Below are 27,015 nucleotides of genomic sequence, written 5' to 3' on the forward strand. Positions count from 1 at the left end.
TGGGCCTTACAACCCTCCATGGTTGCCTTAGTGCAATATAGGTTAATGGAACAACCGAATAAAGGGGTAAGACTAGCAGTTGCCTCTTGCCTTAGTGAAATTATCAGAATAATATCCCTATTACACCTTATGATGATAGCGTCTTGAAGAAGGTCATGCAATTGATTGTGGACAGCCGAGAGGGACTACATGATGTCAAACATCCTACCTCTGATAAGAGGGCAAAAATCTTGGAACTTATGGCAAAAACTAGATTTTATATCATCATGTTGGATCTTGGTTGTGGAGGAGTGATTCTACAGTAGTTCCAATGTTTCTTTGGGGAATACAGGTAACATCAACCAGACAATGTGAGGGCATGCATTAGAACTATCATGTCATTAATCTTAGTTGAGGATGATGACATATGCAAACTACCACAATCTGATTTGTTGGCATTTTGTAGAGAGGAATATAAAATATTACTAAGGACATATGAGCTTACAAAGGAATTAACTGAGCATGAGACTGAAAGGTTCCATGATTACATAACAAACAGTGAACTGATTGCGGACATACAGGTTGTAGGGTCTCAGGAAATGTGCAAGAACCAAGTGAGGAGAGAGCAGACTTGTTTTACTTGCAATTGTACTTGGCTACTTGGTCACATTTGTGAGGATAACAAGGAAGAAGATTCAGCCAAGGAGTTTCAGATCAGCGATGAGGGAGTTAAGAAACTCGCATTTCAGGTCCAACATAATGTTACCCAAGTTTGCAAGGAGTTGGATAATGGTAAGAGATACTCCAGCCTCTTAGTTGGTGACTTGGAAGTTGTTGTTACTGATGAGCATTTTGATGTTTCCTGATTGTGAATCATTTGAAAATGACATAATAGAATACGAGGCCAAGTATTTTGAGGTGGAGGAAAACACTTTTAATGAAACTGAAAATAGTGCAATAGATAATGAAATTTCTTCCAACCAAGAGGCTGCTCAAAATTCTAAACATGAGCTAGACGTTGTGGGTAATGCCATAGGGGCTGATTTAAATGATCAATATAAAATCTTATGTCTAAATTAGGAATTTGGAGTATATATTATGGAGGACAAGCTAAAAGTCTCAGATGACATGGTTGTTGCAACTTTAGTGCATTTTGACTACACTCATAATTTTTTTGAGGAGACCATGTGGGAAGTACAAATGGTGGAAAGAGAGAAGGGAATAGTGAGTGGAATTAACAGTGCATACCTTCATACACTTAAAGGGGCCTTGATTAAGATGATTCAGATTACTAAAAGTTGCTCAAAGATAGGGATATGGTCATCAAACATGCAGAAGATAAAGAGGAGATAGATCAGCTATGCCTTCAATTGAGTATGACACAATACTCATTGTTCAAGGCGGAAAATCATTCTTCTATGACAACAACTCACAAGGAAGATGGTCCTGATTCAAAAGCCAATGAGATTATACAAATTGTTGAAGGATTCGACACCATTTGTGAAGATGAAAGTGAGCATATCGTTCCTACCTCCCCCATTCAAATGAGACATATTGTGTTAGTGATGATCAAAAGGACCAGCAAGAAGTTAGACTCAATAATTCTGATTTTTACAGCAACAGTTATATGCCTTCACAAAACTATGAGGTAACAATCTTTGTACGTGAGGATGAGGATAAACTAAGTGATACTAGTTCTAAAGCTATGTGTAATAGTGATCAATTCATTGATGGAGGTGTAGTTTTGATTGATAACACTTGTGAATGAGAAATAGAGTTGTCCTCAATGTGCAATGAAGACTTCTATGGTCTATCTAGAGATTTGCCTCCTAAATTTTATGATATTGCATTAGTTAATTTATTGATTGGTGATTTTATATTTGAGCCTACTCTAGTTATTAGTGGTTGCCCTATTTAGCCTATCTTTACATTTTCAGATTTGGCCAAGACTATAGGAGATATTGAGTTGCATGGGTATTTGTGGGGCCATGACTTTGGGTTAGATTTTGCTCATGGATTGGATTTCTTCCTTATACATGGGAACAATGAAGCCTACAACATCATTCTTAATGTTAGTATATCCTATAGCAGTGACATTTAGTGGCTTAAAGGGCTGATCTTCATGCACAGTGCGGGAGTTTCTGGTACTGGCAAAATGATATACTTGTGCAATTGGATGATACAAGAGGATAGAGGATGGATGGGCCACTATATCTATTCCTAGGTTCGTGTTGATATGCTGGTTTGGGATCCAGGAGTTGACAAGATGCATGCTTTGCATTTTGAGGATTATGATGAGTTGCCTCATTGTTTAAAGTTTGAATGCAGTTATGTCTAGAGTAACACATCGGATAGGTACAACAGTGTTTTTCAGGTTGACTTGGGACCGAGGGGTCATATTGATGGGGTCATATGGATGGATGAGTTGCACTTAGACATCTTGCTTCATACTATGACTAGATTCTATCTCAGTTGTTCCAAATTGGGCTATAGAGCTATTGGCAAATTTATATGGGATAATTGTAGGATTCATGATTGCTTGAGGACTATATGTGTAAATGTGGCCTCTGTGTAACACACACACTTCAACACGGTCTTTATATGCAGATTCATCCTGGAATGAACATGAGATTGTTCACCCAAGAGAAGTCCTGCAAGGCGACCTGTTGCCTTATATCTAGGTGGATTTTACTTGCTTATGCTCTCAGATTTGAGGTACAAGTAATTAGACCATTCTAGAATGAAAATTTTAAAGATGATTAATCTATATGAATGTGTAGGTAGTCTAAAAGATTATGCAATTAATCTAAGAACATATAAATAGAATTAACTAAATGAATGCATATTAATTCTAAATGATGTTAATCTAAGAAAATTAGAGCTTTATGAAAGTATTAAACTTAAATGAGTATGCAATTCAGCAGCGATTCGATAGCAATTCAATTCGACCTCTGTAATGAGGAATTAGGAGTCTCTTAAATAGAATTCTTGGAATGAATCAACGGTCAGGATCAACCTTAATTGACGGTTAGGATTGAAGCAAAGATTCAGTTAAGATGGAAACTTTCTTGTGCAGGTGGAGTTAACTGTTTCAGATCTGAGTGTGATGAGTAGTTAACTGAACTTGTCATAAGTGTGAGAGCAAGTTAACTGGATTGATTCTAATTTCGAGAAGTAGTTCACTTAGAGTTTCCATTTAGAACTGAAGAGAGGATTTTGAAGATATTATTCAATTTAATAAAGTGAGATATGATCTCATAAATGCATTTTCTATTTAATTGAATAATCATATTCAATTAATTAAAAACAAGCATAATTATTAAATTAAATAAATTTAATCCCTTAGTACATTAGTCTTAGGATATAATTTAATTTAGTTGAAGTATAAATACTTCAAATTAAATTAAATCTTAATCAATAGGTTTAATGTGACTAACATGAGTCAATACTTTAGGAATTAAATAAAGAGTATGATGAATGCAGATTTAGGGTTTTTTGCATTTGACAATTAAGTCAAATAGCGATAATCAGAACTAGAATTGCCTAGTGAAATAGGACTTTTAGCATTGATCAGAATAAACCAGAATTGGTATCATGGCAATGAGCCAATTTTGGGGTATTACAAGGATAGGCAATCTCGAGGAGGGAGGACTGTAATATCCTCTTTTTGGGATATTAGGGAATTTTAAAAGTTCATTTCATCAAATATTAAAAAAGTGACTGTGGAGTTGACTGCAAATTATTTAAAAGGTCATTTTAATTTAGAAGGGAAAAAAGAGGACAAAAAGGAGAAAAGGATAAAAGATAGGAAAGGGAAGCTGAATAGTCATGGTATTGGACAGTAATAGGAGGAGAGCTGGTTTCATTTGAGTATGGCTAGGATTAAGATTGTTTTCAGATTTGTCTTTGAGAAAAGTGGAAGCTTGCAGCTTTCATTTTCAGAACCTGAGGATGGAACCCTTAAGGCTTCTTGAGTTGATTGGTTCCAAACCCGATTCATCTTATATAGTGAATTCATGACAGAGTTCAGATCTAGGGTTACATGTGGATTTATAATTTTGTCCAATCTGACTGTTGGCACTGTATTTAAGATTGAACTCTTTATTTATGTTATTGTATCGCTGATTATTGTAATGCAATAACAGTTCTAAGGATTTTTGTATGAACATTTGCTGTTTTATTTACTGGTTAAATTTTAAATTTAGTGCATAAATTATTCGTTTGCATTCTGAAAATTATTTGGGAGTTCTTGGGACGAATATCCGGACTCGGATATTACAGTCTCCTCTAGATAGCTTCACAATTAGATCCTTCCCTCCCTGCTTCTTAACATCTTCCTCAGTGGGCTTTCAAAGTGGATATATCTCAGCTTTTATTTATTGTGGTCTCAAAGAGAAGGTATTTCTTCCTGAGTTCTTTAGACATGCAGTCCTGTTTGTAAATTGAAGATAGTTCCCCATCTTCTGTTGAGGTTTTTTCATTTTGCATATCCAGCCTCAAGATATGTGTACATTCTCCTATTCTGCCTCTTCTATATCCTCATTCTAGCTTCACATCCTTGATTGCATGGGGAATAAAATTCCCTCTTACATTGTTGGCAATAGCATTTGAGAAGGTTCTTGGGGTGCCATACATTTTGTAGGAGAATGCTATAAAACATAACGTTATTTCTTTTTTATTAACAATTATTGGGTTGTACCAGCAGTTCAGTTTGAGGTCCTTTGTCCTATGGATTTCTAATATTTACATTAGCATTCTATGTTGTATCAGCTGTGTAAGTTCGGCACATAGTTAATTGATGATAGTGGCATAAGTGTTTGTTGAGATTTGAGTAAATAATATTAGTGTAATGAATACATGACAACTGTTTATCAAAATATCTATCATCTAAACAAATTGCTGCTGCTTTTATTAATTGAACAAATCAGAAATTTTCTAAGACACTCCAGCTGTTTGACAATATGACTATTTACAAATTTGAAACCTTGGCAAGTTTGGGAAATTCCTGGTAATGGTTATTTCAATGTGATGCAAGTGTACTTACCCGAGAATAAAGAATAAAACACAGAGATACAGCCTTGCAACTGACTGCATCTAAGCTTCAATGTTTTCCAATGGAATACCCCACCTGAATATAAATTTGAAATTGCAGGATTTTGTCTTTAAATCTGTATCATTGACCAGCATGATGACAGGCTTGAATTTTTTGTGTATTCTGATTTTTTATGAAGTTTTGTTGTTTTTGTTATTCTGTTTTTTAGGATGATAATATTGCAAGATTTGAACAACTACCAAAATAATGTAATTCTGAACACACAACTTAACCTCTTTTTCATAAATCCAATGACACTCATTTATTGTTTAAACTGAAAGCAATTTTTTTTTACAATCGTACCAGGCCCAAACATGAAGTAAGAATCCTGGAAACAAAATAATATCCCTTAGATAATTCTGATTCTTTCATTCTTTCAAAGCAACTAACCAATTAGAAATTGTACCAGGCAAATGCTAAACATAAAAGGACTTCTGGGACCACATAACTCTGATCCCCAATGATTTTTTGAACAGGATTCATTCCCTTGTTGGCTCTATTTTGTTCATCAGAATTTTTGTGTGGATCTAACAAGATAAGGATTATATATTCAGAGGGAGGCTGTAATTTAGAGGGAGAAGTTCAACTTCAGAAGGAGTTGTTCTTGGTTAAGAGGGAGTCTTTATAGTATCCCTACCCTTCTTATACATGCTTTAAATGTTTGTGATACTGGTTGAATTTTTGAGACTCTTGATTGAAATGAGTTTCAATTGTGATTTTCCTTCTTGTTGATGGATTCTTATTTATGTGAATAAATTAAAGTTGTAAGGACAACTTGATAACTCTTTCACTTATGAGAGATTCATAGTGAACATCATGTAGAGAGAGTCCATGACTATATCACGCTGAGAGAGTCCATGATAAAATTTTGGTTTTGATCCTTGTCATGTTGAGAGATTCCATGACAGCATCACGTTGAGGGAATTTGTGATGAAAACTAATTGTGATTCTTGCAGGTGTGTCATGTTGAGAGATTCCATGACAACAACATCATGTTGAGTGAGTTTGTGATGTAATTTTTGCAGGTTTTTCGTGTTGAGTGATTCCATGATTATGTTGTTTTCGATAAAATTGTAAAACAACCGACGAAGCCCCTTCGGGAAGGTTCTTGTTATGTAGCCGACGGGCCCTTCGATAATTGTTATGTAGCCGATGGACCCCTTCGGGAAGGTTCTTTGGGAAGTATATATACACCATCCGAGATCATTGTAATCATCATCATAAGCATTATGTAATATCTTTGGCATATGTGAATAATAAAAGGAGTAATGCTATTACATGTTCTTGTTTATTGTCTGTATGCAGATGATGTTGTCGGTAAAATTCAAAACAACCGACGAAGCCCCTTCGGGAAGGTTCTTGTTATGTAGCTGACGGGCCCTTAGGTAATTGTTATGTAGTTGACGGACCCCTTTGGGAAGGTTCTTCAAGAAGTATATATACACCATTGTCGTCGGTAAATATTGTGTAGCCAACGGGTTGATGTCGTCGGTAAATATTGTGTAGCCGACGGCCCCTTCGGGAAGGTTTTTGTTATGTAGCTGACGGACCCTTTCGGGAAGGGTCTTGCAGAATGAGGAAGGACAATTTATGAGGGCTTCAAAGGGTGATACGCCAATCTTGGTGAATATATACAACCACTGTATACTTGGATCAAAATCAACATTTCGGCACCCTTGGCGCCTCGAGCAGACACAGAACAAAGTGGAGACGATAGTACCCATGCAGGTCAGTGAAGCAATAACAACGCCAGTATAGAAGAGCCTGTACGTGAGTCCACAGGAAGCCGTACAGAAGCAAGGAGGGGCATAGTGTCTGTACGGTGCTCCCATAGCAGGAAGCAAAGGCATCCGTACGGCCGTAGGGCATATGAAGGGATAGTGAACTACATCCGCATAGTAAATACATCTGTACAGTGAAGTCAGTGCCTCTAGAATAAATAAAGCGTATAGTCTAATGGGAGAAGCAGGGCCATACCAGAACACATGAGAACTAGCCATTTTCAATGCATTAAAGGATGACCGTACGGATTCGTACAGAATTTTTCAAGTAGAATATATGGAAGTAGTAACTGACCTAACAATAATTTATTCAACAAACTGAGAAGGAGTATTAGGTATGCAGTCAGCTAGAAAAAGGGCTTGGAGGAAGAAACTTGATCATGATTTAGCAATGAGTTAGAATATGCAAGCAAGGCCTTCTGGAGCGCGGCCAGGTGGAAAAGACAAGGGCAAACAAAGAGCCAAAGTGCAGAACCAGCCGAATGTACAGATAACACCGCAGAATGTAGCATTCGAAGGGTGGGCTGGAATGTAGGAAATGGTGGAATGAAAATTCGGATGACCACCTCGTCAAAGAAAGCATATGGAAGGAACAGGTAGAGTGGGCAATCCAGATGCCAGTTTTCTATATTAGAGATTTCGAAGGTGTGTTGCATATCATGATTGAGGCATATGATAGGCACTCTCGTAAAAGTACAGTTTCGTACTTGGGATACGACGTAGTGGTATCATTCCGGCCAGCTGACTTTACTAGGGTATTTGGCATACCAGGAACGACACAAGGAGGAAAGAAAATTGACAGTAAGTCAAGAAAGATGGACAAGGAGAGAAAATTGAAGTTGGTGGAATTAGTGTGCAAGGATCAGGTACAACAACAGAAAGATGCCCTTATTGACATCTTGAGGGGAAGAGGGTTGCAGAAATTTGACATCAGAGAAGGCCATTGGAGGTGTCTCATGGATGTGATAAAGAGTAGACTTGCAGGGTTCAGTAGGGCGTCAAACATCTTTCCGTTGGTCAGTAGGATGAACGGATTCATGAATGGGAGGGTTTATGACTGGGCTTCTTTCTTGGCCACATGCATGGATGAGTTCATGACCTTGCAGCATAAAACATTTTACATGCCGCACTGTGCCATCGTACTCTTTTTGGAGGCAACTGGGAGGATGATACCCAAAGAAAAGTTGGAAATCCAACCAAGTCTGACAGTACCTACAAGCCTTCAATAATGCAGTGGACGCATTTAGACACACCTGGAGGGTAGAAAGGCATTGGCCAGAAGAGGGTACGGCAAGAGATGGAGGAATCTAGAAACACAGATAGTGGCCGGTAGGATACATCTTGTGAGGAGGACGACTCAAAGGAAATGGATGAGGTGGAGTAGGATGAGGAAGATGATGAGGAAGTCGAGGTGATTTTAGCAACCCCACTTTGCTTTCCGCGGCAATTGACGGCTGCACCAGTAACAACTACGCCATCATTTTCAGCTCTGCATATGCACACTATAGTAGATGTTCACATCCTAGGGTTTGGGCAGTTTAGACATCTAGTGGTGATGACCCTAGTCACCCTAAACCTCAGATCACGAACAACAACAGGAGTAGCAGGATCTGTTTCACATTCAGCGGCTGCCCAACCTTCAGGAAGCTAGAGGACAGCATCACCAACAGACACACCTGCAGGAATGCAACCTCAGCTAGCGGTTTAGGAATCGACCTCCGTACCTCAGGAGCAAGGATTACTTCAGTCAATAGCAGTAAGTCTGCCTCAGCCACATCCAGTAGTAGAGTCGATAGCCATGGAGGGAGGAGATAGTCAGGGAAGGGCACAGGAATAGGTCCGATTAGAGGTGATTGGGACGGATGTAGTAGTCACGATAGCTGACACATTGTTGGATGATGCAGTAGATCAGGGTGCATGATTTGGGCATGTTGGAAGCTGAACACTAGGCGCCAACAGCCACATAGATTAGTTCAATGAGTTGGGTGAGTGAGTTTGAGGCGACGACTACTTGCCCCTGTTACTAGAGGTCCTTCCATTCAATCTCCAATGTGAGAGGATCTTCAATTAGAGGCGATTTGGTCGAACGACAAGGTTGTCGAGGTCCCCACATCACTAGAAGCAGGAGATCAGAGTGCAGCGGCACCATAGAAAGTAGAAGGAAGTGTACAGCCGCAGGGTCCTATACCAGTAGCGGAGGAAAAGGATAAGGATATCCATTCATACCTCAGCGACATCATTGAGAGAAGCAAGTGCCTGGCAGAGTTGATGCTCATAGAGAGACCACGGGCAGAGGCTGGGCAAGAAGCTTGGGAGGCCGCAGAGAAGGCTCGGGAGGAGATGGCCGACCGACTTGCCACCCAGTAGAATGCATAGGAAACAAAACGGACAGCATTGTTAGCACAACTTGAGGAAATTGCACAAGGAAAGCAGGAGGCAGATCAACAACTTGCAATAGGGCTACAGGAGAAGGAAACAACAAAGAAAGCACATGATCAAAAAGAAGTTGAATGCTAGGAGGTCACATTGATGCTGAAGGAGGTAGTGGAGGAGAACTCATAGATTAGAGCTGATTTAAAGGTCTGGACGGAACAAGTGTATTAGCTACGAGGCAACCGGTCTACATAGTTAGAGACGCAACCTTCTAGTTCATGATGTTTATGTTGTTTTTTATCTATGAATTAATGTAATTAGTTGTTTTTGAGTTTTGTTGTGTTGTCATCTGGAGACGACTTTTCTTTTTGGGGTGATGATGTTGTCGGTAAATATTGTGTAGCCGACAGGTTGATGTCATCGATAAATACTGTGTAGCCGACAGCCCCTTCGGGAAGGTTCTTGTTATGTAGCCGACGGACCCCTTTGGGAAGGTTCATTGGAAAGTATATATACACCCTCCGAGATCATTGTAATCATCATCATAAGCATAATGTAATGTCTTTGGCACATATGTGAATAATAAAAGGAGTACAGCTGTTACATATTCCTGTTTCATTGTCTGTATGCGTTAATCTATTTACCCTATACGGTAAACAACCATCCGAGATCATTGTAATCATCATCATAAGCATTATGTAATATCTTTGGCATATGTGAATAATAAAAGGAGTACTGCTGTTTTTGTCTATTGTCTGTGTGCATTAATCTATTTACCCCATACGGTAAACATATGTCATTCCATGACATCATCATAATGAAATTTGGTTATGTTTCTTGTAGGGTTTTCATGTTGATTAATTCCATGAATTTTATAGGATCTATGTGATTAGATTTTATCATTAACATTTTGGTTGCAACCTTGTGTGACTATTTATCTAAAGATCTCTCTTTGGCTAAGAGGGAGTCTTGGAGATTGTAGTTGCGATAGAGATCTTTATCTCTAGAAATATGGATGTTGTTATTGTTATGGTCACCTTTAGCTGAAGATGACAGTTATGACTAAATTGTAATATTAAATAAAATGAAGTGTCATTCAACGTGCGTTGAGGTGTGGAGATATGAAGAGTTGTATTTGAAAATAAAGAGTTCTTCAATTGGAATGTGAAGAGTCTCTCTTTATGTTATATATCACTTCAGGCAAAAGACATTGTACTTTTGAACATTTTCTCTCTCAATAAAAAAATATTTTTGGTTGCGTGGCTGGGTTTTTCCCTTTTCTAGAACGGTTTTTCCAGGATATATCTGTGTGTCTCTTGCATCTATTCTGGTGTATTTTGTATTTGCTTTATGTTTTCCTTATTGCTGTTTATTTGATTTTTGGGCTAAAACCAAATATAAACTCTTCAATTCCAATTTGCTGTTCCAACTGCACACTAACTCAAGAACCCACAGTTGCTGCAAGTAATGGTAAACAATTATTCCCTGTGATTAATTCAATCCAAGGCGCTAAAATTGTCTTTCAGTTTTGTTGCACGAACAATGAAACGAGGACCCATAACCACCACAAATATTGCACAAACTGCTCTGTTTGATGAATTAAGCCACCGCTGGGAAGTATGAGGGTTGTACCCCACTCCCAATGCCCCAAAATTGGTGTTCTTGGGCCTGTATACTGCCGCAAACATTGTCCACAGAGCTCTATCTCACTACTGCGAACACAATCAATCTTCAAAAGAATTGCTTGCCCTCCCAAGTGCATCCCAAGACTACATTTAATCTATCCAAATTCCATTTTACCACCATGTAATCTCCAGTTCACAAGATCCAATCATAGCAAAGATTTCATTCTTCACAAGATTTTGAAGCCAAAAATCAAATCCTTCCATCACGCAATCCATTCACAGCAAGAGGAAAAATTGCATTTTAATGAAATTAGTGAATCCCTTATTATTTCTCTTATGCGAGGCTTAGTCCGTGTAATGAGATTTGCTGGCTCTAGTCGCAAAACCCAATTTTTGCTTGTTTGTCATTTCGTCAAATGGTTGGAAAACAAAATCAAGTTCTAATTTGTTGTGTGTTTGGAAGAATTTGTTTTTGTTTTTTCCAAATAATGAAATTGACAACTAGAATGCAAGAAAATAAGTGACTTGGAAGCCAATATAATTTCATTATTTCACAATTGCTAAGTACATACAATTCGCAAATACAAAACTTAATATTATTGAAAAAACTTGGTTATATAGATTGACATTCGGAAAATAGAGAGCAGAAATAACTTGCAGCAGTTATAAGACCCACGCCAATATCTATTAGCAGTCACTTGATTTAGAAACACGACCAGCATGTAAATGCTAATTTTTGGTTTGATTAAATCACAGCCTCAAGAAAGAGCCACACCACCCTATACTCCAGCAAATTGGATCGCAACACATATCACTGACTCCCAACGATAATATTGGGAATGAATTTTTGTAGACAACTAGACGTTGTTGCAGTGGTAGATCAAACAAATGCTATAGGAACTAACATAGTTGAAAATGGTACAGGAAGTTAATGTAATGTTTTATGTTTGTTTTCAATTTTAATGTTTTTAATAAAGTCCTATGTTGTGGTGGCATAAATGGAGTAGTAATTCGATAAACTCTCCAAGTATAGCCACTTAGGACAACGTGTGTTTGTTTTTTAGTTGAGTTAGTTTTCTTTAAGTCCGTTTTGTGTGTTTAATGATGAAGCTACAGCAAGTTGGCAGTAGTTTATGATTCCTCATAATTCTGAAACAGGTTTCTTTTCTTTTTGGGAAAGGCTAACGTTTCATCTCCTGAATCTCAGCGATAAGAAAGTATTGAAAAGGCAGATTTTGAGGAATGTAATGGGTTATCGAATGCAAAATAGAGGAATAGAAAGCTTTTGAGTTTTGTTCTGATCTTTGTGATTTTCAGTTGTGAATGTGTTTTTCTTTCCTATCTTCTCTCTGAAATCAAAACATAGAATTCTAAGGATCTGCTCATGGCATATTCATAGTTAGATGAATTTATTGTTGAGTTTTTAGTTCCAACTAAATTTGTTTGGTTTTGAATTTACTTCAGAGAATCCGATTTATTGAATCGTGAATGTGAATACTTGCTATTTTGAGGGTTGCAACAATAGATGGAAGTTTGTTAAACTCTCCACGATCTGGTTTCTGGGATTGTGGAGGACTTATGTATTATATGTTTTCTTTGTTTTTTCCTATTTTCCTTGTTCCTTTTGTTCTTTCTCATACTCGTGTGGAAGTCCATCTCTAAATTGGGTGAATGTGTTCATATATTTACCGATATGTTAATCACATGATTGTTGTGATCTGGTGATGAGTATTGATCGAAATCATGGAGTCGCAGTTTCGGTTTATATATGAAAATGCTACAGTTAATGATCGATTTTGATCACGAGTTTAAATAGCGAATACAGAAGGGTGGTGTGGATTTGAAGCATAGTTTATTATTGTTTGATAAGCAGAGTGTAATTGGTTGGATGTCCTTTTTTTTATTCGAAAATATCCAAGTCATTTGTGTATCTCAAATCAAATAAGGGGGTGGTTGATTTATATTAAATGGATGTAGGGAATCATAATTTGCTACACGAGGTCAATGAAGTTCCTGTCATAGGTCAATGCATGAATAGGTATTAAGATAATTGGCAAGTCCACAATCTGAAGTAAGTTTTCAAATGATCTTGAAGGTGTATGTGCCCCTTGAAGCAACTTAGTTGAGTGATTAATTTCCTCCTGAGTTTTCCAAGGTGAGGCTCTGCATCAGACACCAAGCTAGCTTTTATTCCTCATTTCAAAATAACTTGCAGAATCAATTAATAAACCCTTAGCTGAAGGTATGGTTTTGATCATGTAATTGCAACCCCAAAAACAAGAATGGTTGCCTATAGTTGTTGACTCCTGCTCTAGGAAATTCAACCCAGTACACAAGAACACAATTCATCAATATACATCAATGGCTCAAAGTGCAATAATTTCAAGGGAAAAAATGTCTCAGCTTGAAGAAATCTTTTCAAACCCTTATCACCCAATTTCATCCATCACTAGCATCATGTATTCAATAAAGGCACGATTCATTGACATTGATGACCAATTCAAAGTGTAGACCAGTAATGAGGAAATTTCAGTTCCTCCAACCTCCATGATGAAATCCTTCAGCATTTCAATTTCTTAAAAATATAAGCAACATGAATGAATTTCTTTCTCCCAAAGCATTGCTTTTATAATAATTAAAGATATTTTCTTCAAGACACCAAAAGCAAGTATCTTCTCTTACACATTGTGTTCACTAAAGAGCCTTCATTAATACACTTTTCAATTAGAAGACTTCATTTTATAACTTTGAATCAATAATAAATAACTACCAAGCTGAAAGCTTCATGAAGACAATTTTCACTTAAAAGGCTTCTTCAACACACTTTTCACTTAAAAGCATTGCTATTAAGACTTAGGATTATATTCCATGTGAATTAATGATTAGTGCCCCCACTAGGCACCCATATGAAATTTATAAAGCTTAAACTCAATATATACCAAAAAGTGCCAATATCATCACTTATTGAATATAAGCCTAGGTGCCTGCCACAAATGGAAACTGCCATCACTGACTTACTAAAAATAGTAAGTCAATCACCATGGACCCTCTAAACATCTTCCCAGACCACGAATATCACAATTATGGATTGACCTCACTAACTACTTGCCAACTACTAAAAATAGGGAACATTACAGTTGCACATTTTACTTTTGTATTCCTTCACTCTCTCATCTTGATGATGGATCACATAGTGTGATGCAAAATGTTGATACTAAAAAAGCATACACAATCGAATCCAGAAACTAATAATATTAGAAATGAATTGTGGAAATCTAATAATGTTAAGGGAATTCCTTTCCAATTTCCAAGGAATAATATATGGTTTAATAAATTGGGATGTGGCTATCCTCCCTACAAATTGCACCATTGACTAAATTTCAAAAAAATGAAAACACGATGAATTTCTTTGAAACTTTCAGCATTTGATCTTCATGATTTGTATATTTTGTGATCGAAAACAAAAATTTTTTGAGAAAATTTCGTTGTGTTTTTGTGAATTTGAAAAAGAATCATGTTTGACTTTTTTTTGTCTTTGGTGCATTTTGTTTGGAGATTAGCCAGCGCCCTTCCAAAACTTATGAACAATTCTCCTATAAATCAAAAATTTGGACTTGAATAATAATTGGTATTTTATAACAAGAAACAATTTTCTGTTGGTGCTGGTGTTGGTGCTATGGCGGCTAGGGTTTCTGCTGGTGCTAGTGCGCTGGTGCTATGGCGTTGGCTCTGACTCTGGCTGGTGTTGGTGCATCTGGTGCTATGGCCGCTAGGGTTTCTGTTAGTTTTGGTGCACCTGGTGCTATGGCGCTGGCTTCTACTGGTTTTCTGGAATTTGTTGGTATTCTGGATTCTATTGGTGGGTTGTCTGTTGAGGCTAGTCGTGATTTGGCCAGGGTTCCTCTTCATGTTGGCACCGTATTAAAGGTTGGGGACCCAGTTGGGGTTGCTGGCTCGGCTGGTGTTTCGTGTACTGAGGTTGTACCTGGGGCCTCGTTTTCCTCTAAGCTTGTGTTGTCCTTTTTGGCTAATAGTGCCTCTAAGGGTTTCCTACCTGTTGGTGCATCTATCAATGCAATGGCTAGGGTTTTACTGACTATTAAAGCTTCAAAGTTCTTTGGGGCTTTGCATGCCTCTAAACCTGGATCTTCAGCTAGGGCCTCTTTGACAATTGGAGCTTCTATGTCTGCTGGCGTTGAGTTGCTTTAAGGGGGGCCTTGCCCGGCTCCATTCCTTTTGCTGGTGCTGCTGCAAATTTATCATATGCTGGTATGGCCTCTAAGAGTTTCCTACCTATTGGTGCATCCATGGGTGCAATGGCTAGGGTTTTACCGAGTATTGAAGCTTCAAAGTTCTTTGGGGCTTTGCATGCCTTTAAACCTGGATCTTCGGTTAGGGCCTCTTTGACTGTTGGAGTTTCTATGTATGTTGGCGTTGAGTTTCTTTGAGGGGGGTCTTGCTTGGCTCCATTCCTTCTGCTGGTGCTACTACAACCTTATCATATGCTGCTATGGCCTCTAAGGGTTTCCTACTTGTTGGTGCATCTATGGGTGCAATGGCTAGGGTTTTACCAACTATTGAAGCTTCAAAGTTCTTTGGGGCTTTGCATGCCTCTAAACCTGGATCTTCGGTTAGGGCCTCTTTGACTGTTGGAGCTTCTATGTTTGCTGGCGTTGAGTTGCTTTGAGGGGGGTCTTGCTTGGCTCCATTCCTTCTACTGGTGCTGTTGCAACCTTATCGTATGCTGGTATGGTCTCAGCTGACGCTACAAACAACCTTTTTGAGGTGGCTAGGTTTGGTGGTGGATCAGGTTTGAATGCTAGGAGCTCTTTTCCAGTTGCTAGTCCTATTTAGATTTCTTTGGACAAGGAAGTGTTAACAAAAATTAAGGACTCTTCCTCTGAGTTCTCTTCCTGTGGGGTTATTTGCCGCTTTATGGGCCTTTGGCCAAGTTTTCGTGACTTGAATTGGTGGATCTCCATTTATTGGCGACCTCTTATTTTGGGTATGATTCACATTTTCCCCATGGCTAAGGGTTTATTTGTTGCTAAATTTGACAACGTTGAAGATAGGAATTTGATTTTGTGCAATTCCCCTTTCACGTGGGAAAATCGCTTTATGTTAGTTGTAAAACCTTGGTCCTCGAATTTTTCCCCCACTTCGGAAATCTTCAACAAGATCTCGATTTGGGTTAGGCTTCCCTATCTTCCTCTTCATCTTTGGCTTCATACCCTTCTAGAGGCTGTGGGAAATGCTCTTGAATTTTTTTTAATGGTGGATGAGCTGTCTATTGATATGATGCACTCCTCTTATGCACGCATTTCGGTAGAGATGGATATCTCAAAAGGGTTACCAGAAATGATTATGTTGGAATGTTTAGTAGGATCTTGGATTTAGACTCTAGACTATGAAGGGATTCCCTTCAGGTGTAGGAAGTGTTTTAAAACAGGCTACTTAGCTGCTCAATGTGGATTACAGAGGGTTAAGAATAAGAAGTCTACCTCTTGGTGGAAGGGCTTTTGCTGAACACTATATTGTTTATAAGAAAAAAGAAGTCTCTTCTAAGGCTAATGGTGTTGATCTTGACCCTGTTTCTAATGTTAGGCAACATACTGCTTTTACCCCAGATGCTGGTTTTTCTGGTGTGGGTCAGCCTGCTGCTGGACTTGGCCCTATTTCTGATCAGGGTGCTGCTGGTTCTGTTGTTGCTGGTTCTATTACAGGTTCTCTTCCTGTTGTTAGTTCACCAAAAGGTTCTAATGGTGCTGCTGGTTCTTCTGTACCCGGCTCTTCTACTTTGGTAGTTAGTTCTAGGACTGCTGGTTCTATTCTTGATTCTATGGTTGTTGCTATTGCTGGTGCTGCTATTGGATCTACTGTCTCTGCTGGTACTTCTACAGTTGGTTCTTCCTCTATTATCTTGGGGTCTCATGACTTGGTTTCCCAAGATTGGTAGAAGGCCTCTATGGTGGAGGAGGGGTGGACCCCTGTAATTGGAAAACGTCATAAAAAGATCCCTCTACAATTTGATATGATGTTGCACTCCTAGAAGAAGGGATGCAAAGGAAAAGCTTTCTCTGTTATTTCCAAGCTGCAGGCAGAATGCGCTTCATTTTCTGTACCTTCTTTACTGCTAGTTTCTTTTTTTTGATCTATGGGGTTTCAGGATCCTTCCAAAACTTGTGGCTTGTTGGGCACGTGTTCTTGTTGTATCCCCTTTCTTTATTTTTGTCCCGTCTTGTCTGTGTCCTTTTTCATTTGGTAGAGCTGATTTAATATCTTTAATGAGGGTTTCAGATCCCTTTATCTAAAACTTGCTTTGTTCTAGGTTTCATGGTCCCTTCAAAACTTGTTTTCCTAATAAAATAAATAAATAATTGGTCTTTTATTTCTTTTACTTTCAAAATCCCTACACTTGCGCTTAGGAAAGAAGCGGTTATGTTATAATTTATTAATCCATAAGTAATTATACATAACTTATTGTTAAGTTTTGTAATGCATTAAATGTAAAATCCACTTATACTACCTTATTTGTTAAACTGAATTTAATATGATTAACTTATTATGATTATTAAATTAAGGGAATATATTATTCAGTTATAATAAATTATTCAATCCCCCATTTAGAAAATATTTATTTATTAGCTCATTAATAATTTAATTATTAAAATAATAATTTGGAGCTCATATTGGCTCCTAGAGCCCCCAGTTATATGCCGTGAACCATCTATTGAGCTCCCTAACCATGTCGTTCGCCTACAGGAACCTGATAATAGGCGAACCTGCCACTCTGTTTCTATTGCCTAGAAAGGGACATTACATCCAAGTCTCTTCAAGATATCTCTTAAATGAAGGACTGAATACATGACCTCTACTAAAGACCTTCTCTTCTGAAAGCGAACAACCATCTAGCAACACTTCATAAAATCTAATATTTATCGAACATTGTTTGAAAAACAGCTCAGACTTCCTTCATTTATAAATGGTCAGAGAGGTGTGGAATACTGACAATTTTGCCTGTTGCATGGAAGACGTTCAAACAAGAAGCTTTGCATGGACTTCATCATAACTTTGAACTGCTTTAGCAAAGTACAAGAATTACAAGGACTATGTTCACCTCTTACTGGAAGGATCTAACTATGGCTACCCTCAACTAAGGTCAAAACTAGGGGTTAGCAGCACTCCAACTTAACTGCCTCTAAGTTTCTGTTTAACTCATGCACTTTGCCTTGTTAATTGCTTTGTACAATATTAATAGCATATGCAAATTCAAGCCAAGTCGAAAACAGCAAAAGAGAACCACAATTTTTGGGAAAAAAATCATGAAAAAACCCTCCACAATTTTTGGGGGAAAAAGGTGAAAAGACCTTTATGATGAGGAAAACCAACTCCTCTTGGTCACATGAATGGAAAATCCTTGCAGATCCATAAATTTTTTGTTTTTCTGGTAAATAATTGGCAAGGAAATTGCAGAAACCATGGAGTTCAAAAAAGTCACCAAAAATTGAAAAGCCCTTGATTTTATTAAAAAAGATTGAGCAAGAAATAATTTGAAATTTTCATCGCGCAATGTTCAGGGGAAACCACAAATTTTAGTCTATAGAAGAATCCACTAGGAGAGCCCACAAGGGTGAAAGTTGAAACAACTCTAGAAATTTCCTCGAATTTTTTAGGTAACTATGCCACAAATTATATTGATTTTTTTTTGTAAAAAGCCAACCTCTACTCTGATACCATGAAATGATAATCGATTGGTATTCAATATTAAAAAAAGAGAGGAGGAATACTCCTTGAATAAGCAATTACAAGATCTTTCATAGCAGAAATGATCCAAAACTAGACCAGATAGAAAGTTACTAAACTGATTAAACACCTTAAAGAACAAAATGTTACTAAAAACTGGCTGATTAAAAGAAAGTTACTTCCATGACCATTATTCTAAATATAACAACATTACTTCAATATAAATGAGAATGTGTTTTCCAAAGTTCGGTAGTGATCTGAAATCTCTTCAACTGGACATTGTTATTTTATTTGCATTTACTATACCCTCTATAACAAGGTGAAATGAATTGAAAAGAAATTCCAGTTAATATAATGCCCTATATTTAGTAGTTTGTGATTAGGGTTTCTAAATTAATTTTTTTCTGATCATAATCATTGTGATGAGTTTGCTGGCGTTGTCCTGAATGTGAATCAGATATTATTGCAATTTAATGTCCGCATTAACATGGCACATGATTCACACTGTGTTTTCTCTTTGTGTTGACGTAGACCACAATTGATTTTTGGTCACTTTTGGTTGATCTCGTTTTTTTTCTTCTGCCTTATTCTTTTATAATGTGTAATCAGTGATGCTAATAATTAATAATGCGTATTCAGTGATGCTAATACTTATCAATGTTCCATGGGGTTTGGGAATGTCTCCTTGGGAGAATGGGGAAATGTTTTTTGGGGATAGGGATACTTGGGGCCTGAGTTGCATAGATCTTATACTTCTTTACTTTTGTTGCTCTTTCCCATCATTTAATGCTGTTCTCACATTCCTTGTTATACTAATCTTTGACAAACTTTCTCAATCAATATATGATTCAAATAGGATTTGAGTAGTTTCTTTTGATTAGTAGTGTCATGTAGGAATGTTTTACACATAATATATCGAGTTCATTTTATTTTATGTTTTTGCTAACAGATGTAAAAACTTCTCTCAATCAATGCAGAAAATTTCACATGCCACGATGTTCTGTATGAGGCCAAAGACACATGTAACAACTGGTTTTACAAGATTGCTTCTATCCAAGAACTTCTTCCACGCATGTAAAGAGTATTTTTGGCTCATTCTCATTTGACATACATTCTACCTGTTATGAAATAATGGCTCTTGTGGCTCTTTCTAGAATGTAAATAAAATTTTCACTTAACATGAAACTATGGTGTTACAAATCATATGTCTAAATCTAGATCAAAAGATCAATAAATTAAATGTTGAGTTATCCTTAAAGCTTGACCGTTAAAAACCTGCTATACCAGTTGCTTTAACAGGGCCGCTTCCAGCCAATAAAGCGTATCTTTGATTTCTAGTTTTACAGTAGTACAGATTTTGACCTTGAGGATATACTACTTTTTATTCTCTTGATTATTTTCTACCAGTTCAGATTAAACAAACCTTTTCCTGTTTGTTTCAAAACTTTTGCATTTTTTTTCATATTTGTTTGAGGTTCTAGGGAGAAAATATTCATGTCTGAAGGCGATCAAAAGATGGTGAATGGGACCTAAAATTAATTTTGTTCCCATTTTCAAACTCAGTAACTGATGCCTCCATGCATTGCACAAATATGGATGTTTGTCCTTATAAGCATATGCTTGTGTTGAATACCTATCACTATACAATGGTTTATTTGCTTACTTATTTGCCACTATAATATATATTGTGTACGCTTTTGTTATGAATCTTATGGGCTGAGAAGTTGAAACTCAATTCCATTCATTTTGATCAATGACACTATTATTGAAATTGATTTTGAAAATGCATGATTATATCACACATGATACTTATACTACGCATATGATATTTTTGTATCTCTTTATAATTGCCACATTTTTAACAACATTGGACATACTTCATGCAATGAATGATGTTTGTTTTTATATGTTTATGTCATAGATACCTTGAAATGGCAATTTTGCATTGCTGGCACTTTCTCGAGGAAAATTCATTGCATGTTTGCCAACGCTTAGCTATGATGATTAGAGGCATAGCAGATCCTTTGTCATCTGCATTTGCTCGTTTATACTTAGCTCGTGCTGCAAAAGCATTAATTCCATCTGAAACAGGTAAAAGTACAAGATTGAATTACATATTTAGTAGTTTTAAGTTTTGACTGTTGTGTTGTCAGCCTATTTAAGTTTTGATTGATTACTATATCTTTTGTGTAAAGGCCAACTGCATTAACATATCACTTTGAGATTAAGTCTTTTTTGAGAAACAGTTAATATTTTTGCTGGAGTGATGACCTAAGTCCTTTTTAAATTATCACATACAATTATTGAAATATCTACCCTACAGAAGAGTTTCATGAAGTCCATTTGAATCTTTTCCAGGAACTAATTGAAAGTAGATTTTAAGTACTTGTGAAATCTGTCAACATTGTAGTCAAATGAAATAACTGGCACTTTTATGAAATTTTGCTTGTAGTCAGTATCTATGTCATTCTTATCATTTTATGAATGCCAGTTCAGTTGTCCTTATGAAATTCTCAATTGTCAAGTGCTGATCTATGTTTGTCAAGCTAATGATGTGCACAGGGTGCTCAGGAATGAGAAATACCAAATGAAAGAGACTGAGTCTTCAATGATTAGTGACCTTTTCCACAGGAAGAAAAGGATGCAATGTCAAGAATTTAGACCTGAAGAAAGAATGGCACCAATTGGCAAGGTATAAAAAGTGCAGCAACAAGCCCACACTGTGTGAAAGGAAGAAATAAAAAGAACTAAGATCAGATAAATTTATTAATGTCCAACAAGAGACCACCAATGGTTCTAAGGGAAGTAAAAGGCTACCGCTGTGGAGTGTGGCATTTGCAGATTTAGTATGACTCAAGGGTGAAGGATGGAGTGAACGCTTGGTGCCCTTAGTCCAGCAATGCCGGCATGAGATGACTGCTTAAGTGGTAAAGATCTTATAAAACTATGCCTAGAGGAAATGCATCCAAGTCTTACCTTTTGAATGGTTGTGCTAGTCTAAAATGGCATTTAGATCATGGGAGAAGCACAAACTATGCGCCAGAGTAAACTCAAGTTTGTTGCCAATTTGAAATGTCAGTGACAGTAAGTAACCATGCCTAAGGTGACAAAAAGTCTAGTAAACTGGGCCACGAAAGAAACATTTGAGAACAAATGGCTGATTGCCAACTTGAAGTGGGAAAGTGAGCAGCGAGATGTACTCCAATTGGCAAGTGCTACTTGAAATCATGACCAATGAATGAGGGCTTAGATACAAGAATAAATTGCACTTTATCCCTAGATTTACCACTCAAAAATCACGAATCGGTGAAGATTGTTGAAGCACGACTAGGCAGTAAATTAAAAACATAAGCAGATAGTGCTGATCCTCATCGGCAAAGCCAATCCATAGATGTGATTAAGGAGGAAAAGTCCACATAAAAAATGGACTTGTTTAATACAGAAACAAACAAAAAGTATGCATAGATTTTAAACGGCTCTCCTAGTTGGAATGTGTAATTGAAGTTGCTAATATGACAAGAACATGCATGTAGCTTAAAAAAGGTCTAAAATATAAGGGAACTGTGTGGTTTGTCTAACATTCTCATGTATCTTCTTTGAAGAATTTAAAAATTAAAAAAATTTGGGCCCAATTACTTAATATTTTTTTTATAAAAAGTAGTCTGACACTTTGTTCAAATGTAATTTTTGAAGTGGACCTATGTGTGTAACTCAAAATATATTTTTAAATGAGATTTCATATGAATCAAGTGCCTAGTGGTTACGAAGGTCCTAGAAATGAAAAGGTGAGAACCACTTTATTACACAGTGAGAGAAAAAAATGTAGAGAACCTCCCCAAACCAATAAGAGATTCTTGGATCCAAATGGGGGTGACTATTGTCTTTGATGGGTGGAAAGATTGCAAAACTTTTCATTAATAAATATGATTGTTGTCTCCCGCAAGGGGGCAATGTTTTTGAAGGTGGTTGATTGTAAAGGGGAGGTAAAGGATGCTGAGTTTATTGCCCGGATGCTCATTGAATCCATAGAGTTCGTAGGTGTTGACAATGTTGTTCAAGTAGAAACAAACAATGCAAAAGTTTGTAAGGTTGCGGGTGCTGTTGTAGAAGTACGATATGATCATATCTTTTGGGCACCATGCACCATCCACTCCTTGAATTTGGTGATGAAAACAATTGACACCCAAATTGAATGGGTGAAAAAATTATATGAGGGTGAGGAGATCCAAATGTTTTTGAAAAACCATCATATGTCACAAGCAATTTTTAGAACTTTCTCCAATTTGGAATTATTGAAGTTAAATTTATCATTTTGCGTCATACTTTACATAAATGAATTTTTTTTCCGTTGCTTACATATTTAAAATATGTTATTAACTTATAATTAACATATTATTAGGTGGCTGAAACTTGGTTTGCTTCACACACAATTGTCTTTAGACGACTTGTGAGGGTGAAAGATGCATTGTCCCAGATGGTTATTAGCAACCAATGGAGTGAATGGAAGCAGTTGAATACAACAAGGGCCTAAAAGGTAAAGGCAATAATCTTGGATGATGATTGGTGGGCTTGGGTGGATTTTGTATTAGAGCTCACCAAGCCTATCATGTCTATGCTTCAGTTTGCTGACATTGATGAGCCTTGTTCAGGGGACATCTATGATGCTAGGGACTCCATGCTAGAAAGAGCAAAATTGGTAAGTTTAAATGTTAATACAATCCTCTACCCTTGTTTATTGAGCGATTATAATTATAATTAACATTACATTAAGATAACTTACATGAACATCATTTGACATCCTAGGTCATTCATAGGAGAAAGCAAGATCCTGAGGATATCTTGTACAAAAAAGTGGAGTCAATTGTTTTTCATCATTGGAACAAGATGACTACACCTTTACACCTCTTGGCATATGTTGTATCTCCCAAGTATTATAGCCCTGAGATACTTGCTATTCTTGGTAGAGTGCCACTATACAAAGATCATGAGGTTGCTAGTGGGTATAAGAAGGCATTCAGTAGGCTCTTTAGCGATCTCGAGGTGGCATGAAATATTAGGAGAGAGTTTGTCTCAAGTAAAAATGTACGCCCTCATGCAATTAATGACCTAAGTAGAATGGATGGTATTAGATGGTGGTAACTACATGGGAAAGACTATATGTACCTCCAGTCAGTTTCCATTAAGATCCTATCACAAATAATTTTTTAAGTTTTCTTTTGCCTTTTTTTATGGCCAATTTCCTTGTAGAATTAGCACTCATAAATTTCTATTGTATTTCTATCTTTAAAATTTTTTTGTTGGTGGCCTCTCTAGGTTGCTAGCTCTTCTGATGCTGAGCAGAATTGGGGTACATACTCCTTTATCCACTCTGAAGCGTAACTAGTTGGGTTCCAAGATAGCAGAGGACTTGGTATATATTGTGCCTCCAGTCATGCAAGGATCCAAAATACAAGAAGGGTATAATATCCCCTTACCACTGTAATATCCCCTTTCCAGATATTATCTCGTTTTCCCCCTTTTAGTATATTTAAAATTGAATATTGTAGATGTATTAAGAATACAATCGAAAATAGTAGAAGACCAACTAGCATATATCCAACCTCTTTATAAATATAATATTCAGATGTAATTGTAAGAGCATGCAATACGAGACAACAATAAAACCAAAGACGTCTCCACAAGATAACAATTCGTTATTTCCAAATAACATTCAAGATGTTGAACACATAACTATGAATTACAAAACTGATGAGATGAACCGGAAAACTCTTAATTCCTTAACAACGTTATTTCCTTATACAACAACAAAATAAGAATCAACAACAAAACATTTATGTATTATACAACAACAATACAATAACCAGTACACAAAACCAATCCTAAATACAGATTTAATAGTCGGATTGGAATGATAGAATAAGAACCTGTAAGTGCGAATGAAACACTTGAAATGATGTTTCTCGAGACAATGGGTTTGCGTCCACTGCCTGCTAGCACGAGGGGTTACGTCCTCCAACTAGTTGAAAGCTGAAGCTTTCTAAGACTCTCGTAAGAGAAGAAACTAAACTAAATAATAACTCAAGCATGCAAAAGGAAGGAGCCTCTTCTCCTTTTATTCTTGAAACGATGACCCTTCGACTTCCTTTCTGGGTTTTGTCTTATCTCTCCTCATCCTCTTGTGACCACAAAGAATATTAATTTGACCTTAATAATAAACCTCCGGCTTACATAGCCAAATTTAATATTATAAATTCGTCCCTTCTTAATATTTCTAATGTCCCTAAAGAAAGGACATTAGAAATCTCCCCTCCTTGAGATTGTTTGCCCTTAAGCAATATGTACTAGGATCCCATATGAATCTGTAGTTAATCCAGTAGCTCATACTGACAACAAACCCGGCCAAACTGTGAAGCACGATACTACTCTGCAAAACACCTATCAATTGAATTCCTGGATCCAATATTACTCTTGGAAGAAGTGCTGCTCCTGTAACTTGATCAACACTAATCATCAACATAATCAACCTCAAACTGAATAAGACCACGATAAAATCCTCATCCAACCAAAGATACCATCTGCCAACTCCTGGATCCCAAACTCTGTTACGCTGCCTTGCTGCTATGATGAGATAGAAATATATCCAGGGTCCGTGTATAATCTAGTAGAATGTGAATACCTGACCTAAATGGATGATGTAAGAAATGAGTTGCTCAAAAGTTGAAACCACCATCACATGGACATCAAAATTCATCCTGTTGGCGTAAACTTGGAGAATTTCCCAGTGCATAGGAGCTATGAATATGAAGAATGCTGAGAGTCTACCCCCAAATCTCACATAAATACTCCACCGAAAACTGTTCAGAGGCTGATGAAGAAAACTTGCCCAACTCCTGAATGGGGTGAAATCAGAAAATATGTTGGGGCTGATCAAATCATAAGCGACAGAAGTTAATTCATCATTCCCATGCTGAGAACCAGGTTCACTGCTAGAATCTGAGCTAGAATTCCAAAGTCTGAAATCAAACTCTTCCTCTGGATTGTCAGATGTCCAATCAGCAATAACTTGAAATAAAGGGTTGTCAACAAGCTGACACTGTTTTGAAGTTTTGCTACTTAGTTGTTTGGGGCAGCTATCCAAGTCATACATCTGCTGAATGCTCTTCAGTTCGTCAATGACTTCCTGGAAGAACTCCCGCCTCATTATATTCTCATGTTCCCAAGAGTGTTCCATGAGATTGATTTGATTCTTTGTGCATTGTAGAGAAATTTGAGCTTCGCTTAGAGCCTTCTGAACATACTGAAGTGTTCTACTAAGATCCTCAATCTTATCCTTTTCCCTAATTGACTGTGCTACATAAATCTCAGCAACCTTGAGAATGTAATCCCTATCGGACAACAGATATAAGTAATCTGATTTCATAGACTTGAGGGTTGTTTTGACCTTTTGTAAATCGATCATATGCCATTCATCTTCCCTTTCCCTTGGGATCTTCCTGTAGAGCTCCTTAACCAACTTGTGGGTATTGTCAAACTGCACCAAGGATGCCACGACCATGTCTTTACTAACCTTTAATCGATTTTGTAAGGTATGTACTTCATTATCTCCCTGCTGAAACTGTTCATTCCCTTGTTGTGTCATCCCAGGTTGTTCCTCTAAATTCAGATTCTATGTATTATGAATATATGGTTCATGATGCCAAGGTCCTAAATTGTTATTACCTTGTGTGCAATCTACTTCATTATTCTGCTTCGCAAAGCTCACCTCCAAGTCACCAACAAAGAAACCTGTACCTCTTGTAACATCTTCTATGTGATTGTGAGAAGGTTGCTCATTTCTGATAGTTGTCTGCTCTTCTATTTTAAGATCATCCAAATGATAATTTTGACCTATTGGAGTTTCTTCATACACCTTTGTGTGTTGTTCGTTTGCAAAGAGATCCTAAGCCAACTCCAAATACTTTTGTTTTGCCATATCAGTCATATTTTGGAGTTTTGGATGGAAATCCATGAAATCATTAAAGGCTAATTCTTTTTGAATCTTTGGAGGGAGTTCTTTGTACTCATCATACATATCAAGTACCTCTGTTTTGAAATACCATTTCTGATTTTCGATTTGCTGAAAACTTGACATGACTGATGAAGCATCTTCATTCTTTTCCAAAATCTTCTCCAAATTTAAGGAAGTTGTTCTCTTTTCTAGTTTTGTTTGAGTGTTGCATTTTCTCTATGTTGCATGTCTTGTGTTGTAAAAAAGAAAAGTTTGTTAGCTTTGAAAATCCACCCTTGTTCCAAGGTAAATATGACATGGTTTTATAATCATTTATAGCATCAGGTTCTATTCGATTTTGAATTTTCTCCACACTTGAGGTTATGAGCCACCGAACTGTACTTGCTATTTGATAGATGTAAGAATGTAAGATGA

At 37.1% G+C, this 27,015-nt stretch overlaps 1 protein-coding gene across 1 annotated transcript in view; it reads left to right on the forward strand.

Moving 5' to 3' along the window:
• The window catches only part of LOC149552483 (uncharacterized), a 395,852-nt gene that overhangs the window by 64,163 nt on the left and 304,674 nt on the right, over window positions 1–27,015 (forward strand). Inside the window, exons 6-7 of the mRNA XM_089788064.1 lie at window positions 19,571–19,667; window positions 20,515–20,684. Of these exons, the coding sequence (XP_089644190.1) occupies window positions 19,571–19,667; window positions 20,515–20,684 (267 nt within the window). The remainder of the gene's footprint in view (window positions 1–19,570; window positions 19,668–20,514; window positions 20,685–27,015) is intronic.

Source organism: Cupressus sempervirens, chromosome 6 (assembly GCF_028749045.1).
Source record: "Cupressus sempervirens isolate cs-2001-9-10 chromosome 6, ASM2874904v1, whole genome shotgun sequence".
NCBI lineage: Eukaryota > Viridiplantae > Streptophyta > Pinopsida > Cupressales > Cupressaceae > Cupressus > Cupressus sempervirens.